The following is a 15,444-nucleotide window of genomic DNA, read 5'->3' on the forward strand; positions in this document are numbered from 1 at the left end:
AAAGAAAATACTTTTTTTCATTTTGTTTTTAGCCAAACCGTCGTGAAACCTGGTGTCCTGGAACAAGAAAGTTTCCCCTTCTAGCATCAGACCCTATTGCTGCAGCCGCTGCAGTGGCAGCAGAGGTTGGATCATTTGATGTCGCTACCACTTTTAAATTTTCTCCAAAAGCAAAAAGTAGCATAAGCTCTTGCAGTGTCAGCAGTGATGGTATGTTATATTTTGCTTATATTACACACAAATAAAAATTAAAGAAAACAACATACATACTATGTAGTCAAAAACACAAAATGTTGATGACATGATTGGTCATTTTAGGTTACATAAAATCTAGTGAATGTCATATCAGTGTGTAAGTACTACTGTGGTATGAATTTACAGAATTTTCAGATAGCAAGTTTGAAAAGTTTGCTGAAGAATGTTCAGGCTTTTTGTCTGATGAATCTATACCCAAAAAGAAACGACGACGGGCTGTGCATTTTTCTGAAATACCACCTATAATGGATGTTAGTATGTCTCATGCACAAGAAATTGGCTGTCAGACAGAGGTATGTCAACCCAGTCTAAATTGCTTTCAGGTGTAATTAAAAGTTTAATTAAGGCTTGAAAGATGTATTGTCCCTTTGACTAATTCCAAAAAAATTTAAAGAAAAAGATTTGAAAAAAGGTGGGTCATTTTGAAGTATCATAATAGTTATTAACTTTCACCAAAAATTAGTCGGGAAAAAAAATCATTTAACTGAAATACAGACATATTTTGGTTCAAAAAATAACTTTGACTTCCAGTCAAAGTTTTTGATCAAAACATATCTCATAATGCAACGCCCTTATTTGGCTACTCTGTATGCATAATTATAAAACTTCCTCGCGATCTGTGTGAAAAGACCTTCTCAACCGTGAAGAGTTGTAAACAATCCTAATTAGCATCATGCATAATGCATACTCATGGTTTGAAATCTTTGTTTACTTTCGCTCCTGACGATTTTCTAGACGAAATGTAATAAATTAATTTACCTGTTAATTACGTACACTTGTATTTTCAACTTAAAGTGAATAACTTTAATATTACTTTGATATGACCAATTTAAATTTAGAATGTTTAGACCTTCATTTTTTGTTTTTAAAGGGACAATACATCTTTAACACACATAATACATTTAAATAAGATGCGTAATTTTCCTTCTGTATCCACAAACAAATTATTCATGCGGTTTTTCACCTCTATTTTTTTTGTTTCTAAAGCTCTGTCTACATTATCAAACCATATGTGACAACAAAATGTGATGTGACCATATATAGACATGATGATATCACTATCACATATCACTATCATATTTGGGCACCTCACACTTGTTTTGTCAAACTATTTTTATAGTGTAGACAGACCTTAAATCTGTCACTGGCAACCATTTTTTCAGCCAAATATTTTTATTTTTTATATATTTATTTCTAGAATGTAATAGATCATGATGTGGCAAGTTCCCATGAAGAACTAAAAGAGTCCATCATTATCTGCGAGGCACTGATGCAGGAGAAAGATGAACTAAAAAGTGAAAATGAATTAATGCACCAACAGATATTGCAATTAAAGGAAGAAAATCAAGAAATTAATACTAAATACATAACAATGTAAGCTTAAAAATATAAACAATAATATTTAAAACAATGTAATTATAAATATTGCTGTATGTTTTACTCTTCTATCAATTGTGCATTACCATGTTACGAGTAGTTGAATCATTAAAGTTTCGACGTACGCAAAGCAGAAACTGTTTTGATTGTACGTCTATGGCATCATGCTTACATTGTCGGTTCCCACTTGGGACACGCAAGGTTTTGTTCTTATGGAACGTTGCGTTGATACATTGCATCTACGTCCTTGCTTTGCGTCCTAGTGGAAACCAAGGTTTATTATGCGTGATAATGTTATTGTTGATATTTATAAATATAATGAAAATAAGAAATATATAGTGTTTATGTTGCAGGAATTAGCTCCCTCTCAAAATAAGTCTTTTTTATCATGCTTACTAGGTTAGATTTTAATAATCAACTTTTTGTTTTCTCGAATTACAAAGTATTCTTTTGTAATATGATTATACAATTTATCTTTGGAATTGATTTAATGGCAGGGAAATAGAAGGTAAAAACGTGAAGAAGGAACTTAGTCGACTCACAGAAGAATTCATGGAATTGAAAGAATTTACAAGTATTGAACAAGAAGTTACTGATACTCACTATAAAGATATTGAGGTATTATTATATAGTTTGTATTTATTATTTATTCGCACTCAAGACCAACCAATTCTGGCTTATGAGTCAACATTATAAACCATTTTAAAAGAAAAATAAAAACATACAAAAAGGCATACAATACGGTATATACATCCTTAAAAATACTATACAACCTGTTGATATTTAAATGTCATGCTCTAATGGAGTAAAACATTATATATGTATTATTATATTTATTCCATTGTTTTTTGTTTTCCCTAGATAAAACATCAATCAATCGTGAAGGAACTTAACCAAACAATTGAAGGAAAGGAGAAGGAAATTGGAAGGCTGAGAAGATCAATCTGTATTCCTATACCTTTACAACCTAGCTCTGATCAGGTAATAATTCACATATGTTTTTGAGTCCGTGAACTCCCTGTTAATAAATATATGAAACATTTTAGTTAGTCAGGGCTTGTCATTGTCCCGACCTAGAATTTGCACAACTGTTTTAAAAGAAATTGAGTGAAGAAGCGCATCACAATGACCCAATGAATTAACATGACTTGTTCCTAGGTCATATGTGCAACAAATCGAAAGAACCCTATTAGTTTGACTTTTTCATCTGTTTGAGTATTTTAACTTTATGAATCCTCTTATAGTTTTGTTTGAATGTCGTCTATATATTTTTGTATCGTTTATAAAAGGGCGTCTTCAAGTCAGTTGTACTGCTACTACTACTACTTGTAAAACAAAGTTGAATTGCCTTATAGTGCATGCTTTAATTTTCTTTTATTTTTGTGACAGACTGGAAATGAAGAATCTTCTCAGAAAATGAAGGAACTGGAAATGAGTTTAGAAGATGCCGAGGCGGTTCTAATGGATACCAACAAAGCATTATCTGAAATGAAAGACATTAATGTGGTATTAGAGAAAGAGATGGTAAGGAACAATGTACAATAAAGATAATGTTAATTACTCTTCATTATTCAGTACCTAGTCTAGTATACTGTGTCTAATAATATCCCAGGATTGTTGGCAAGTACACATTCCCATCAGGGCTCGATTTATCTTTTTCATGTTGCTAGCCCACTGGGCTAGTTCACTGTAGATTTCACTAGCCCATACATTATTTTACTAGCCCACTCTTATTATCGCACCGTGATAGCAGGGCCGCCATATAAATGAATTCAGGCATTTTGTACAATAGAGGGCGCACTAATCTAAACGCTCGAGAATTGCTACACATTTACATACAAACTGTATTAAACTATTATTGCATGAAAAATTACACAAAATTGTATTTCTTTATTGTTCACATCCCGGTTCACATAAAAATTAACTGGCGCTACTGCAGTTTCGCACCACACCATTATATCTTCGATTTCTCACCTAAATTTTTCTTTTTCACACTCACAACATAATATTATGTAACATGTTTATACGATTCGACCACTTACGAAGTAATTTTTTTTAAATAACAATACTTTTCAAAACATTTTAAACAATACTGAACTCGATGTCAACACACTGCGAAATGTTCGCCATCTTATATTTATCACTTAATTGCCAGAATGTATGCTTCATTTTCCCCAAAAAATGTAGAAACTATAGAGGCCAGTGTAATAAAATCCGATTACACATATATAGGCCTAGGCCTATTTAGTTTTGAAAGGCAAGAAATATTTTCAGCTGGCGAAAGAGAGGTTTAATTAATATTTCATTATTAATATTAGTATTATTATTCATGTTAATAGGTCCTATCAATGTTTTATGTACAGACTCATATCGTCGCCGTTTTGATATGTACAGTGAGCTAGCTGGTTCTTTATAAAAACCACTCTTTGCAGTTTAAAAATAAAAACAGAAAATAAAACATGCATTGATTTATGGCAATTTTCTGATTCTAAAATGGCCACAGTTCGATCGAGGAAATAGAGCTGTTTTGAAAGGCATTTTTTATTGTGATAAAGGTAAATATAACGGTGGCTAAATCATGGAAACATGTTACATAATGACCCAAAATTGTATGATGTGGGTGTGAGAAAAAAATTAAGCGATAAATCGAAGATTTAACAGTGTGGTGCGAAACTGCAGTAGCGCCAATTAACTTTGCATTGCGACGCATAGTCTATTTCATGCTCAACATATTCACAGAATCGATTTATTGAGGTCTTTTTGTTGTTGGGCTTCAACCTAGCCAAGAAAACTAATTAGATTCTGTCTACCTTAGGCTAGAGGCCTAGGCCTAGAGCCTATTATTATAGTAGGGTAGCTAGGATAGACCTACCTACTAGGCCTAGATCGCATTGGAGCACCTGGCCTACTGTACCAAAATGGTACTATAGGCCTAGCTAGGCCTAGGTAGTATCTAGCTAGGCCTAGCTGCTGCTGAGCAGCCATCACGATGCCAAACGATGGCTTTTGATTCTATCTAGGCCTCCTACGCATATTATAAAATATGGCCTCCATGGCCTACCTACAGGGATAGAGCCAGCCACCCGGCCCTACAAAATATCCCTAGCTTTGATCTGTGACAACCAGGCCTGATGACAAGACTAGACAAGTTATTTTTAACATTGGCAAAATTCTACTACATTTGGCCAATCACAGTTCGTTATTTATGGTCATATTTTTGTGACATGTTTGACCTGATAATGAAGCTCCGCCTACTTCACAATAACCAGGGTGACAAAAACATAAATGGCCAATCATAATTCGGGAAATTTGTTTGATTATGAGAGGCTCCGCCTACATCATCACTTGTTATGGCCACAGCAGCAGCGCGCCAGTGGTTTTTTTTTATGATGTTGCCAAGACATATATGTCTTTTATGCTGGAGTTATTTTTATGAGGTCATTTCGTCCCAATTTCGAGTTCCCACAACCTACTAGCCATCCGGGCTTAAAGGAAGATACTTTAGGTAGCCCGGAGCTGTTTTTACTAGCCATTGTACGCCGGGCTAGCACTAAATCGAGCCCTGCCCATACACTCATTCCCATACACTCATTCCCATACACTCATTTAATAAAGTCTCTTAAATACAGTACTACTATAACTTTATAGTTATCTCTTAATAATATTGATATCATTTTATATCAGGGATGTCACCACGGCCCCGTCCACCACTCGCAATTTCCGACCACCATTTTCATGACGCCAACCACCACTATATTTACGCATGTAGATAGTAGTCTATTGTTCGTAACCTACTACTAATGCTACGATGTATTGTTATTATGTAATCGATCTTGTGTGTTTGTCTGTTTGTTAGCAGGATTACTCAAAAAGTAATTACAAGATCTTTACCAAAATAAATGTAAAGATAGATATGTGGTCAAGGACCATTCCATTAAATTTTGGGACCATTTGAAACCACGGTTCCAATTCTGGACCACTTTTTTGTATACTTTTCAGACGTGCTAGTGTTAAAATAAGAGATAGGGCATCCCATGGTGGTGAAATTAGGTGGTATCTCTCATCTAATTGGTGCAGATTTTTTTAGTCAGATATTGGTACCTAGTTCATCTAACCAAATGTCTCTGGCCTGCCTGTCTGGTAGCCGGACAACCCCCCCACCCGATTTTTTTTGGGGGGAGGGGGGGTGTCGTCGACCACCACTCATGCTGGTTACATCCCTGTTATATATAGGAAAGTTTGAAAAAAAGATTACAGCAACTGGAGAATGAGAAGTCCGACTTCCAGGTGAGCATAGATATTCAGAAGGATAAGAGTGATCGTATGTGTACTGAATTAAGAACAGAATTACAATTGACCTACCAAGAACTTTCTCAGGTCAGAGGTGAAGAAGTTCATATACCAGAAAATACTCAACATTCGGTACAAGAATTACACAACACTATTGAACGGTAAATATATATGAATGAACTATGGAAGATCTATTTATTTACAAAAGATTTAATGTGTGAATTATAAAGCCATGTCTTGTTGAAATATAAATTTAACATTTTCTTTTTAGTCTTACAAAAGAAAGTGTGACTTTGAAAGAAGACCTACAGTTAAGCATTACAAGTGTAAGTTTTCTTGATACCATTACCACATTTTTTTTCCGGCCATGCACTAATAAATTGAAATAATCAAATATAGAGATTTGATTTTGCAGAGTGTTGAGATTCAAGAAGATCTTATTAACTGTCAAGAGGAATTGGAACAATGTTCAGACAAGTGCAAGAAATTAAAGACTGAAGTTTTAACCCTCCACAAGGAACTGGAATGTTCCAGAAAGGTATCAGAAGAAAGAGTTACTCAACCTGAAGTAAGCAACCTACAAGATCAAGAGATGTATACACAAGAGATTGAAGCACTTAATAGCAAAATACTGGCTCTTCAAGAAGAACTGGAATGTTCCAGAAAGGTATCAGAAGTTAATCAACCTGAAGTAAGCAACCTACAAGATCAAGAGATGCATACACAAGAGATTGAAGCACTTAATAGTAAAATACTGGCTCTTCAAGAAGAACTGGAGTGTTCCAGAAAGGTATCAGAAGTTAATCAACCTGAAGTAAGTAACCTACAAGATCAAGAGATGCATACACAAGAGATTGAAGGACTTAATGGCAAAATACTGGCTCTTCAAGAAGAACTAGAGTGTTTCAGAAAGGCATCTGAAGAAAGAGTTACTCAACCTGTAGTAAGTAATCCACAAGATAGCCAAGAGATGCATAAACAAGAGATTGAAGCACTTAATGGCAAAATACTGGCTCTTCAAGAAGAACTTGAGTGTTCCAGAAAGGCATCAGAAGAAGGAGTTACTCAACCAGAAGTAAGCAACCTACAAGAGATGCATACACAAGGGATTGAAGCACTTAATAGCAAAATACTGGCTCTTCAAGAAGAACTGGATGGTTCCAGGAAGGCATCAGAAGGAAGAGGTAATGAAAGGGAAGTAAGCACCATTCAAGAGATGCATAAACAAGAGATCGAAGCACTTAATAGCAAAATACTGGCTCTTCAAGAAGAACTGGATGGTTCCAGAATGTTGGCAGAAGAAAGAGTTACTCAACCTGAAGTAAGCAACATACAAAACCAACAGATGCATACACAAGAGATTAAAGCACTTAATAGCAAAATACTAGCTCTTCAGGATAAACTCCAGCAGAAAGGGGAGAATGCACATGAAGAAGAACTAGAGATTGTCAAGAATATTGAAAAAAAGACAACTGAGGATAATTTGACAGTTTTGACGATGCAGGAAACTCTACAGGAACGTGAAAAAGAGTGTGAAACTCAGAGGATTATCATAGTTTCTCTTCAAAAAGAAATTGAGCAACTGTCTTCTAATGATATGGAATTACAAGAAAAGGAAGCATGTGATATAAATGGAAGCAATCAGGGGACTAGTAACATGGTTCTTCAAAAAGAATCGGATCACACTGCTGCAGAAAAGGAACATCCAGACAAAGAATCTGACATAATTTGTAATTTGCAAATGCAATTGAATGTGAAGACAAATGAATGTGAAACTTTAAATGAAATGGTGGTCTCCCTTCTTGAACAACTAGAAAAAGACAAAGAGTTTAAAGAAAGTGCTGAGGAGAGTGACTTAAAAGTCAAAGTTATAGAGCTTGAACGAAGATTGGAATTAAGTAGAGATTACGAGGTAGAACTTGAATCTCAAGTAGAAAATTTAAGAGAACTAACTATGATCAATGAATATGAAAATCCAGAAATTAATTCAAAGGAAACGTTAATGGATGTTGCTGAGAACGATCCAGAATTGATTTCAGAAAGGGATACTACTTCAGGTAATAAATGCTCAGAAGAAGAAGATATCAGTTTAGATGAAAGTGAGAATATAACATCAGCCAGTATGGCTACAGTAGAATATGGTGAAAACAGGAAAAAGAATCTTGAATCAAAAGTTACTGAATTACAGGTTCGACTAGAAGAGATGACAGATTTACTGACGGAAATGTCGAAAAAACTTGAGCACTCGGAAGAGATGCTGAAATTCTCAAAAGATTATGAAGTTGAACTTGAAAGGCAATTGGAAGAAGCAAATAAGAGCAAGGAACAGCAGATGGAAATGTTTAATAGGGATCAAGCTGAGACAGAATCAAAATTGGCTGATATGGAAACCAAAGTATATGGCTCAGAGGCTAGTTATACAACTATAGAGTCAAAACTGACTGATGCAGAAGCCAAGTTGGTTTTTATGGAGTCTAATATAAGGGAAACCGAGGCGAAGTTTGCTGAAATGGAATCTAAGATTGTTGAGTTGAAATCAAAGCTTGCTGAATCGGAGGTTAAAGTTGAACAATGGAAGGTTGAAGCGGAAAGGAATAAACGTTTGATTGCAGAACAGAGCATGAGCACTGATATGATGACAACACAGTAAGTTGATCTAAATATGAACTAGTATGAGCTTGTATGCTTTCTGCTTTAAAAATATGGTTCTTGAGACTACATATCTTCTAATACAGTATCTCTATATATTATTGTGAATACTGTGTTCAAAAAGATAATGTTTTTTATATATCCAGGCTTGAATCGTACAGACAGACTGCTGATCGTGCAAAGGGTGCACTTTTAGCTGAGAGCAACCGTGAGCTTGACCAGCAACGCAAGATTGAAACTCTTGAAAATGCCCAGAAAGAGTCAGTAGCAGTTTTTCAACAGGCCAGTAAAGAAAAAGATGAGATTATTGCAGGTCTGGAGAAGAAGACCAAAGATCTATTGACCAAGTTAAGACAAACAGAAGCAGAGAGTGATCAAGCCACCCACAGGTCATTGCAGATGGAAAGAGAATCCCAGGTATAATTAATTATTTCAATTGTAAAATAGATTACGGATAGAAATTGAACAGAGAATGGCCTATTAAAAAAATTACATTCATTTATACAAAGAAAATACAATTAACAGATTTACAATAAAAATCAGTACTGTATAGATCATAAAAATACAATGTTATATTTCATCTTCTCTACCAGCCATGATGTTCTCGCATGTTATCAATGTTATGGTATACATACCTAACAAAAAGCTTGAAAAGCCTGCTATAAATGAGATCGCAGAAATTATCGAAGGTATTGAGTGTAGTCACCCTGAGGCGCTTGTAATTATCAATGGCGATTTCAACAGATGCAAGCTCAAGAAAACAACTGCCACATATTATCAGCATGTTACATGTAAAACGAGGGACAACGCGATTCTTGATTTATGCTACTCTAGTGTGAAGGATGCCTATATTTCGACCCCACTACCGAACTTGGGCAAATCTGATCATAATTTGATTTTACTCAGTCCTAAATATCGCCCGTTAAATAAGACATGCCAACCAAAAATTATTAATGTACGTAAATGGTCTCCTGAAGCCGAGGAAGCCCTGATAGCAGAATTTGAATCTACCGATTGGGATATTTTTACGGAGGATGAAGATTTGAATAGTATTACTTATGCAGTGAGCTCGTACATAAACTTTTGTATTGATAAATGCGTTCCAGTTAAAAAAGTGAAAATCTACCCTAATAACAAGCCATGGATCACGAAAGGCGTTAAATTACTGTTGTGTGAGAAACGTAAAGCCTTTAAGATGGGCGACTCTAATCGTATGAAAATATTGACTAGAGAGATTAAATCTGAAATAAGGAAACAGAAGAACATTTATAGGAAAAAAGTTGAACATAACTTCAGGTCTAATAATATGAAACAAGTTTGGCAGGGTATTAAACTTATGAGTGGTTACACAAACGGTGGTAATACACCCACCTCGATTCCGAATGTTACTGTGCAATATGTTAATGAGTTAAATGAATTTTATAACCGTTTTAATGTTCATGATTTTAAAAAAGAAAGAGAGGCCCTATTTAGCTTGTGTCGGGTGACTGAAGATGATCCCAAATTTAGTATAAGCATTTCTGATGTACATAGCGAATTCATGAAACTCAATTCATCGAAGGCTGCTGGGCCGGATAGAATCCCACCACGAGTACTTAAGGTCTGCTCTCCTCACCTTGATGGTATATTTACATTTATTTTCAATATGTGTCTTTCTTATCATGCGTTCCCGGATATTTGGAAACTTTCATGCATAATACCGGTACCTAAGAAACCTAAGATTAACAGCATGAATGATTTGAGACCCGTTGCACTCACGTCTGTCGCGATGAAAATATTGGAACGTATTATTTTAAAAATTATGCAACCTTATGCTGAAAAAGTGTTAGACCCGTTGCAATTTGCTTACCGATCACTCCGTAGTACCAGTGATGCGATTTATTTTAAATTACATAAATTGTATTCACATCTAGATAATGTAAAGAAAGGCCACTCGGCACGTATTATGTATTTTGATTTTCAGTCTGCGTTTAATACCATACAACCCCATATCTTAGCAGACAAAATGTTGAATATGGAGTTTCCCCGTCCGATTGTTCGTTTAGTTTTAAATTTCATTTGTGATAGAAAACAATTTGTTAATATTAATGGTGTTAAGTCAGAAATCGTAACCTCTGACACCGGTGTTCCTCAGGGTACTGTCAACGCACCTAAATTATATTCCTTGTATACGGCCGATTACAGATCTTTAAATGATGAGCTTTGCCCCGTTGTTAAATTCGCTGATGACACTAGTACTATTGGTCTCATAGTTTCAAACAATGATGAAAATTATCGTAGCGAAATACAAAGATTTGTAAAATTTTGTGACGATAATTATCTCCAAATAAATGCATCAAAAACAAAGGAGATGATCATTGATTTTAGGACTAAACATAAATTTAATTTTCAACCAATCACTATCAAAGGTAAAGAAATTGAAATTGTTGACCAGTACAAGTATCTAGGAATTGTTTTCAATGATAAACTGAATTGGGGAGACCATATAGACTACATCAGCAAAAAATTAAATCCCAGAATGTATTGTATGAGAACTTTATATAAATTTAACTCCTGTGATTTGATGTTACTTTCGTTTTATAGATCCGTTATATGTAGTGTTTGGACGTATTGCCTCTCCTGTTGGGCTGGTAATGTTACCGGAGGGAATAAAGGACGCCTTGAAACTTTCATCCGTCGGGCTGGTAAAATGATTGGTCTGGAACTGCCTTCCTTTACCGATGTGCACCTAGAACACCTCCAGAAAGATTTCGAACGCATTGAGTCGGATGCCTCTCATCCTCTCCACAAAGTGATCATAGACCAACTTAATCCAAGTGGTAGATTGAGGCTCCTCAGTGTGAAAACAAATCGATTTGCTAAATCCTTTATTCCCTCCGGTATCATCCAGTACAACAGGAAGTCAAGAAGATAATTTTATCTTGTAATTTTTTAGATGTTTTTATATGAATGGTTTTATGCTATATTTGTTTTTATTGTGTTTTCTTTGTTATTATGACGAGCAATGAATTTCCTTGTTGAGGATCAATAAAAGTTATCTTATCTTATCTTATCTTATGTAATATTTACTTTTATGTTTAAAGGACCTTCGTGATCGTGTAAAGGAGCTGGAGAATCACGCTTTTGATAATCGCCAGTTAACATGCAAACAAGATATGGATCCTGCTAAGCTTGCACAACGTTTAAAACAAGTGGAGTTCAACCTTGATATAACAAAGCAAAAGGCAGATAAATTTGAGAAAATAAACAAAGAACTTAAAGGTTCGTACATAAATGATAAATGTATTTAAGTAATACCATATACATGAATATTATTAAGTTTAATTTGGACACAAGACTTTGGTAATTCATTGATAATGCATGTGCAACAAGTATAATCTCAGCTGATTTTTCACAACTTTTGCACCCAGACATTGTGATACTCATATGCGGGAATAGCAGTAATAGTGTACTATGGTATGTGCCTATACAGTAAAGCAGAATTGCTGTTTCCTCTCGCATATTTCCATTTTCTTTCTTATTTTATACATTTTTTGGTTATGGTAAATTTACATTCTCTCTATTTTTTTTTTCAATTTTAGACTCAAATAAGAAATTTGAAGCCAATGAGTTCAAAGCAAATGATCTTGAGAAACAGCTGAGGGATGTCAACTTTGAATATGAGCGCCATCGCACACAGTATAATCGGTTGAAGTCTCGTTACGATAACATTGTAGTTGAACTAGCAGATATCAAACACAAACTGGCTAAATCGGAGATGAAAAATGCTGGTATTGATACTGATAAAATGAGGAATGACCTTTGCACTCTTGAGAAAGAGAGCATTAAACTAAAAGACAGAGTCAGCTTAAGTGATAAGAAAATCCTGCAGCTTGAGAACAGGATTGCAATTGATGATAAGGATAAAGTACACATACAAGATAAAATGAAATCTTTACAGGTAACATTAACTATGTACAATAATAAATGTCATATCCATTTTGCCATCAATTATATAACGTGATAGAATTTGTTATTTATTTTTACAGGGTAACCTCTTCAGTCAAAGACTGGTCTCCCAGAGGGCCAGTTATAATCAGTGGCTGTGTGTATACTAGTACACAGGGGTAACCCCCTACTCATCTCAAAAAATGTACTAGGTTCTTTAAATTGCACATGAGCTAGATGTGTACACTGGACCTACGGTTTATCCGAGAAGACTCGTTCTACTACCAGAACCATATGGAGCGAGTGAGCCTAGAACCCTTGCCGATGTTATGGCTATGTAATTACGATTCCACTGTCTTAACGGCTCGGCCACTCACTCGCTAAGTACATATAAATATAAAATATTCATTTCATATAGGATGAGCTGCAGTATAACAAAACTACAATTCAGGAATTACAGTTAGAAAAAGAACACACACTGAAGAAAATGGAACAGAATGAGAAACATTTCAACAGCGTTTGTCAAGAACTGGAAAATGAGTTGACCGCATGTAAGAAGCTGTTAACAGAATGCCAAGAGCAACTTCAAGATTCAATGGTATTTGGAATATTTATGTATTGTATTTAGTGTTTTCAATAAATTAAAAAAGCTTGTGAAAATGTGTAAGACATTGATTGATTGATTATACAGTATTTGACTACATGCATTTTGAAACATACCAAAGGGATACATTCTACCAAAGTATTATCTTCAATGAAGGCAAGACCGGTTTGGTTTGTAGATCAGTAATTCAATATGATTTGTTGTGATATTACAGGAGAAGGAAATGAAATTTAAGACAGAAATTGAAGAACTTAACGAAGAGAAAGAAAATGTGAATGAAAGGTTAACGACGATGGAGGAAGAACTAGAAAAGCAAAGCAGTCAACATGAACAAGAAATTAACACATTACAGGTGGGATGAGCTACATTTATTTATTATTTTTTTATTTAGTAAGTAATTAATTAAGGGCATTTCTAATAAATGAAGCTCTGTCTACACTATCAAATTATCTGACGAAAAACTTGATGTGCCCATATATGGACCATATCTAAGCAAATCACTACCATATATGAACATATCACACTTTTTGTTGTAAAACTAGTTTGATAGTGTAAACAGAGCTTAGGACAAATTGAAATAATGAACCCAATTTGGTGAGAGTAAGAAAAAAAAACTGTTTTAATAAACTGAATTAGGAGGATTTTATGAATTGTGTGACCAAGATGGATGCAGTTAGAGAAGAGAACAATCGAGCCAATGAGAGAATTAAAGAAGTGGAGATAGAAGCTAAGGAAAAAATGGAAAACATTCAGGAAGAGCTAGCTGAACAATCACTGAAACACCAACAAGAAATGGATACATTACAGGTATAGTTATCTCATCTTCTTTTACTGTGCAGAACTGTGTTTAAGTATAGTGGTACATGATGTTTGCATTTGATAATAACAATTACCGTAAGGAATGTTGCTATCAATTCTAATCTAATTAATAAATCTAATAGAAAGATGCAATGAAGTATATGGCTGAAATGGCCAACATGAAAGAAGGAAAAGAAATTTCCAATGATCAACTTAGAGAAGAGTTGACAGAAGCTGAGCTAAAAATAGAAAACATTGAAAAAGAACTTGCAGACCAATCAACAAGATATGAACAGGAACTCAAGTCGTTACAGGTGGGCTAACATTTTAATCATTTAACTAGAATACAAGAATACGCCACTGCTGTAATTTCTTCATTATTGGTTATTAGTTTAGTACCCTAAAGTATAATTAAATTTTCTTGAATCTAATTTAATAGGAAGATGGAATGAAATACATGACAGAAATAGAACAACTTAAAGAAGAGAAGGAAAAGATAAATGAAATGTTAAAGGAACAAATTGTAGAAGCTGAAAAGAAACTAGAGACAAATCAAGAACAACAAGAAAAACAAAGTATTCAGCATCAACAAGAAATTAGCACATTACAGGTAGGAACCGCTACATTAATTAAAACAATAAATAGGACAAATTGTCTTAAACTGTAAGTACTTAGAAGCATATCGAACCATGTAAGCATGAACCCAATTTGGTGAGATGAAAGTGAACATAAATCATTGTCAATACCATACCTTTTTAATTGAATTAGGAGGATTTTATGAATTGTATGAGCAAGAAGGATGCACTTAGAGAAGAGAACAAACGAGCCAATGAGAGAATTAAAGAAGTGGAGATAGAAGCTAAGGAAAAAATGGAAAACATTCAGGAAGAGCTAGCTGAACAATCACTGAAACACCAACAAGAAATGGATACATTACAGGTATAGTTATCTCATCTTCCTTTACTGTGCAGAACCGTGTTTAAGTATAGTGGTACATATTAGGGAGGTTTCGCAACCTTACAAATACGATAACGAAAACGGATATGTCATACATTTGTGAAACTTTTGAGCTGATCCCCATTTCATATTCGTAAAGCGTATTCGTGTTGACGAATATCACCAGTCATATTCGTAACTACAAAACGAGTATAGTTTTTGATCTATTTTGCACATTTTGCATTTGAATCAGGAATGATTCATGATTATAATATAATTATAGATTTATTGAAAGTAATTTACTAAAGTAATTTACTAAAATGCCAAGTCAATTTTGATAAATAGCAGTTTTTAAAGTCCTCACTCGCTTTGATGTTACGCTAGGCCTAGGCAGCCAAGCACCAAGCAACACGTACCTGCGCTTCGCTCAAATTTACCGCAGTCATATTTTGGACGCGCCTTAATATTTCGTTGCCATGCGAAACAGATTTTTTATGACTTACGAAAACGAATATGTGTGCGTGACGTATCCGTTTTTGTTATCGTATTCGTAAGATTGCGAAACCTCTCTAATACTTATGATGTTTGCATTTAATAATAATAATTGC

General features: G+C 34.6%; 1 protein-coding gene across 2 annotated transcripts in view; it reads left to right on the plus strand.

Moving 5' to 3' along the window:
* Positions 1-15,444, plus strand: part of LOC140040558 (uncharacterized) — a 31,309-nt gene that overhangs the window by 9,928 nt on the left and 5,937 nt on the right. The window contains exons 12-30 of one of the 2 annotated variants that reach the window (XM_072086587.1): positions 33-210; positions 382-548; positions 1,454-1,629; positions 2,130-2,250; positions 2,494-2,613; positions 3,022-3,156; positions 5,866-5,919; positions 6,010-6,083; positions 6,194-6,248; positions 6,338-8,568; positions 8,718-8,988; positions 11,655-11,832; positions 12,153-12,511; positions 12,917-13,096; positions 13,317-13,454; positions 13,739-13,909; positions 14,044-14,214; positions 14,340-14,510; positions 14,669-14,839. In XM_072086587.1, coding sequence (XP_071942688.1) covers positions 33-210; positions 382-548; positions 1,454-1,629; positions 2,130-2,250; positions 2,494-2,613; positions 3,022-3,156; positions 5,866-5,919; positions 6,010-6,083; positions 6,194-6,248; positions 6,338-8,568; positions 8,718-8,988; positions 11,655-11,832; positions 12,153-12,511; positions 12,917-13,096; positions 13,317-13,454; positions 13,739-13,909; positions 14,044-14,214; positions 14,340-14,510; positions 14,669-14,839 — 5,121 coding nt within the window. Of the gene's footprint in view, positions 1-32; positions 211-381; positions 549-1,453; positions 1,630-2,129; positions 2,251-2,493; positions 2,614-3,021; positions 3,157-5,865; positions 6,084-6,193; positions 6,249-6,337; positions 8,569-8,717; positions 8,989-11,654; positions 11,833-12,152; positions 12,512-12,916; positions 13,097-13,316; positions 13,455-13,738; positions 13,910-14,043; positions 14,215-14,339; positions 14,511-14,668; positions 14,840-15,444 lie in introns of both variants that reach the window. The other variant, XM_072086586.1, reaches the window with a different exon arrangement.

This window comes from Antedon mediterranea, chromosome 2 (assembly GCF_964355755.1).
Source record: "Antedon mediterranea chromosome 2, ecAntMedi1.1, whole genome shotgun sequence".
Classification (NCBI taxonomy): Eukaryota; Metazoa; Echinodermata; class Crinoidea; order Comatulida; family Antedonidae; genus Antedon; species Antedon mediterranea.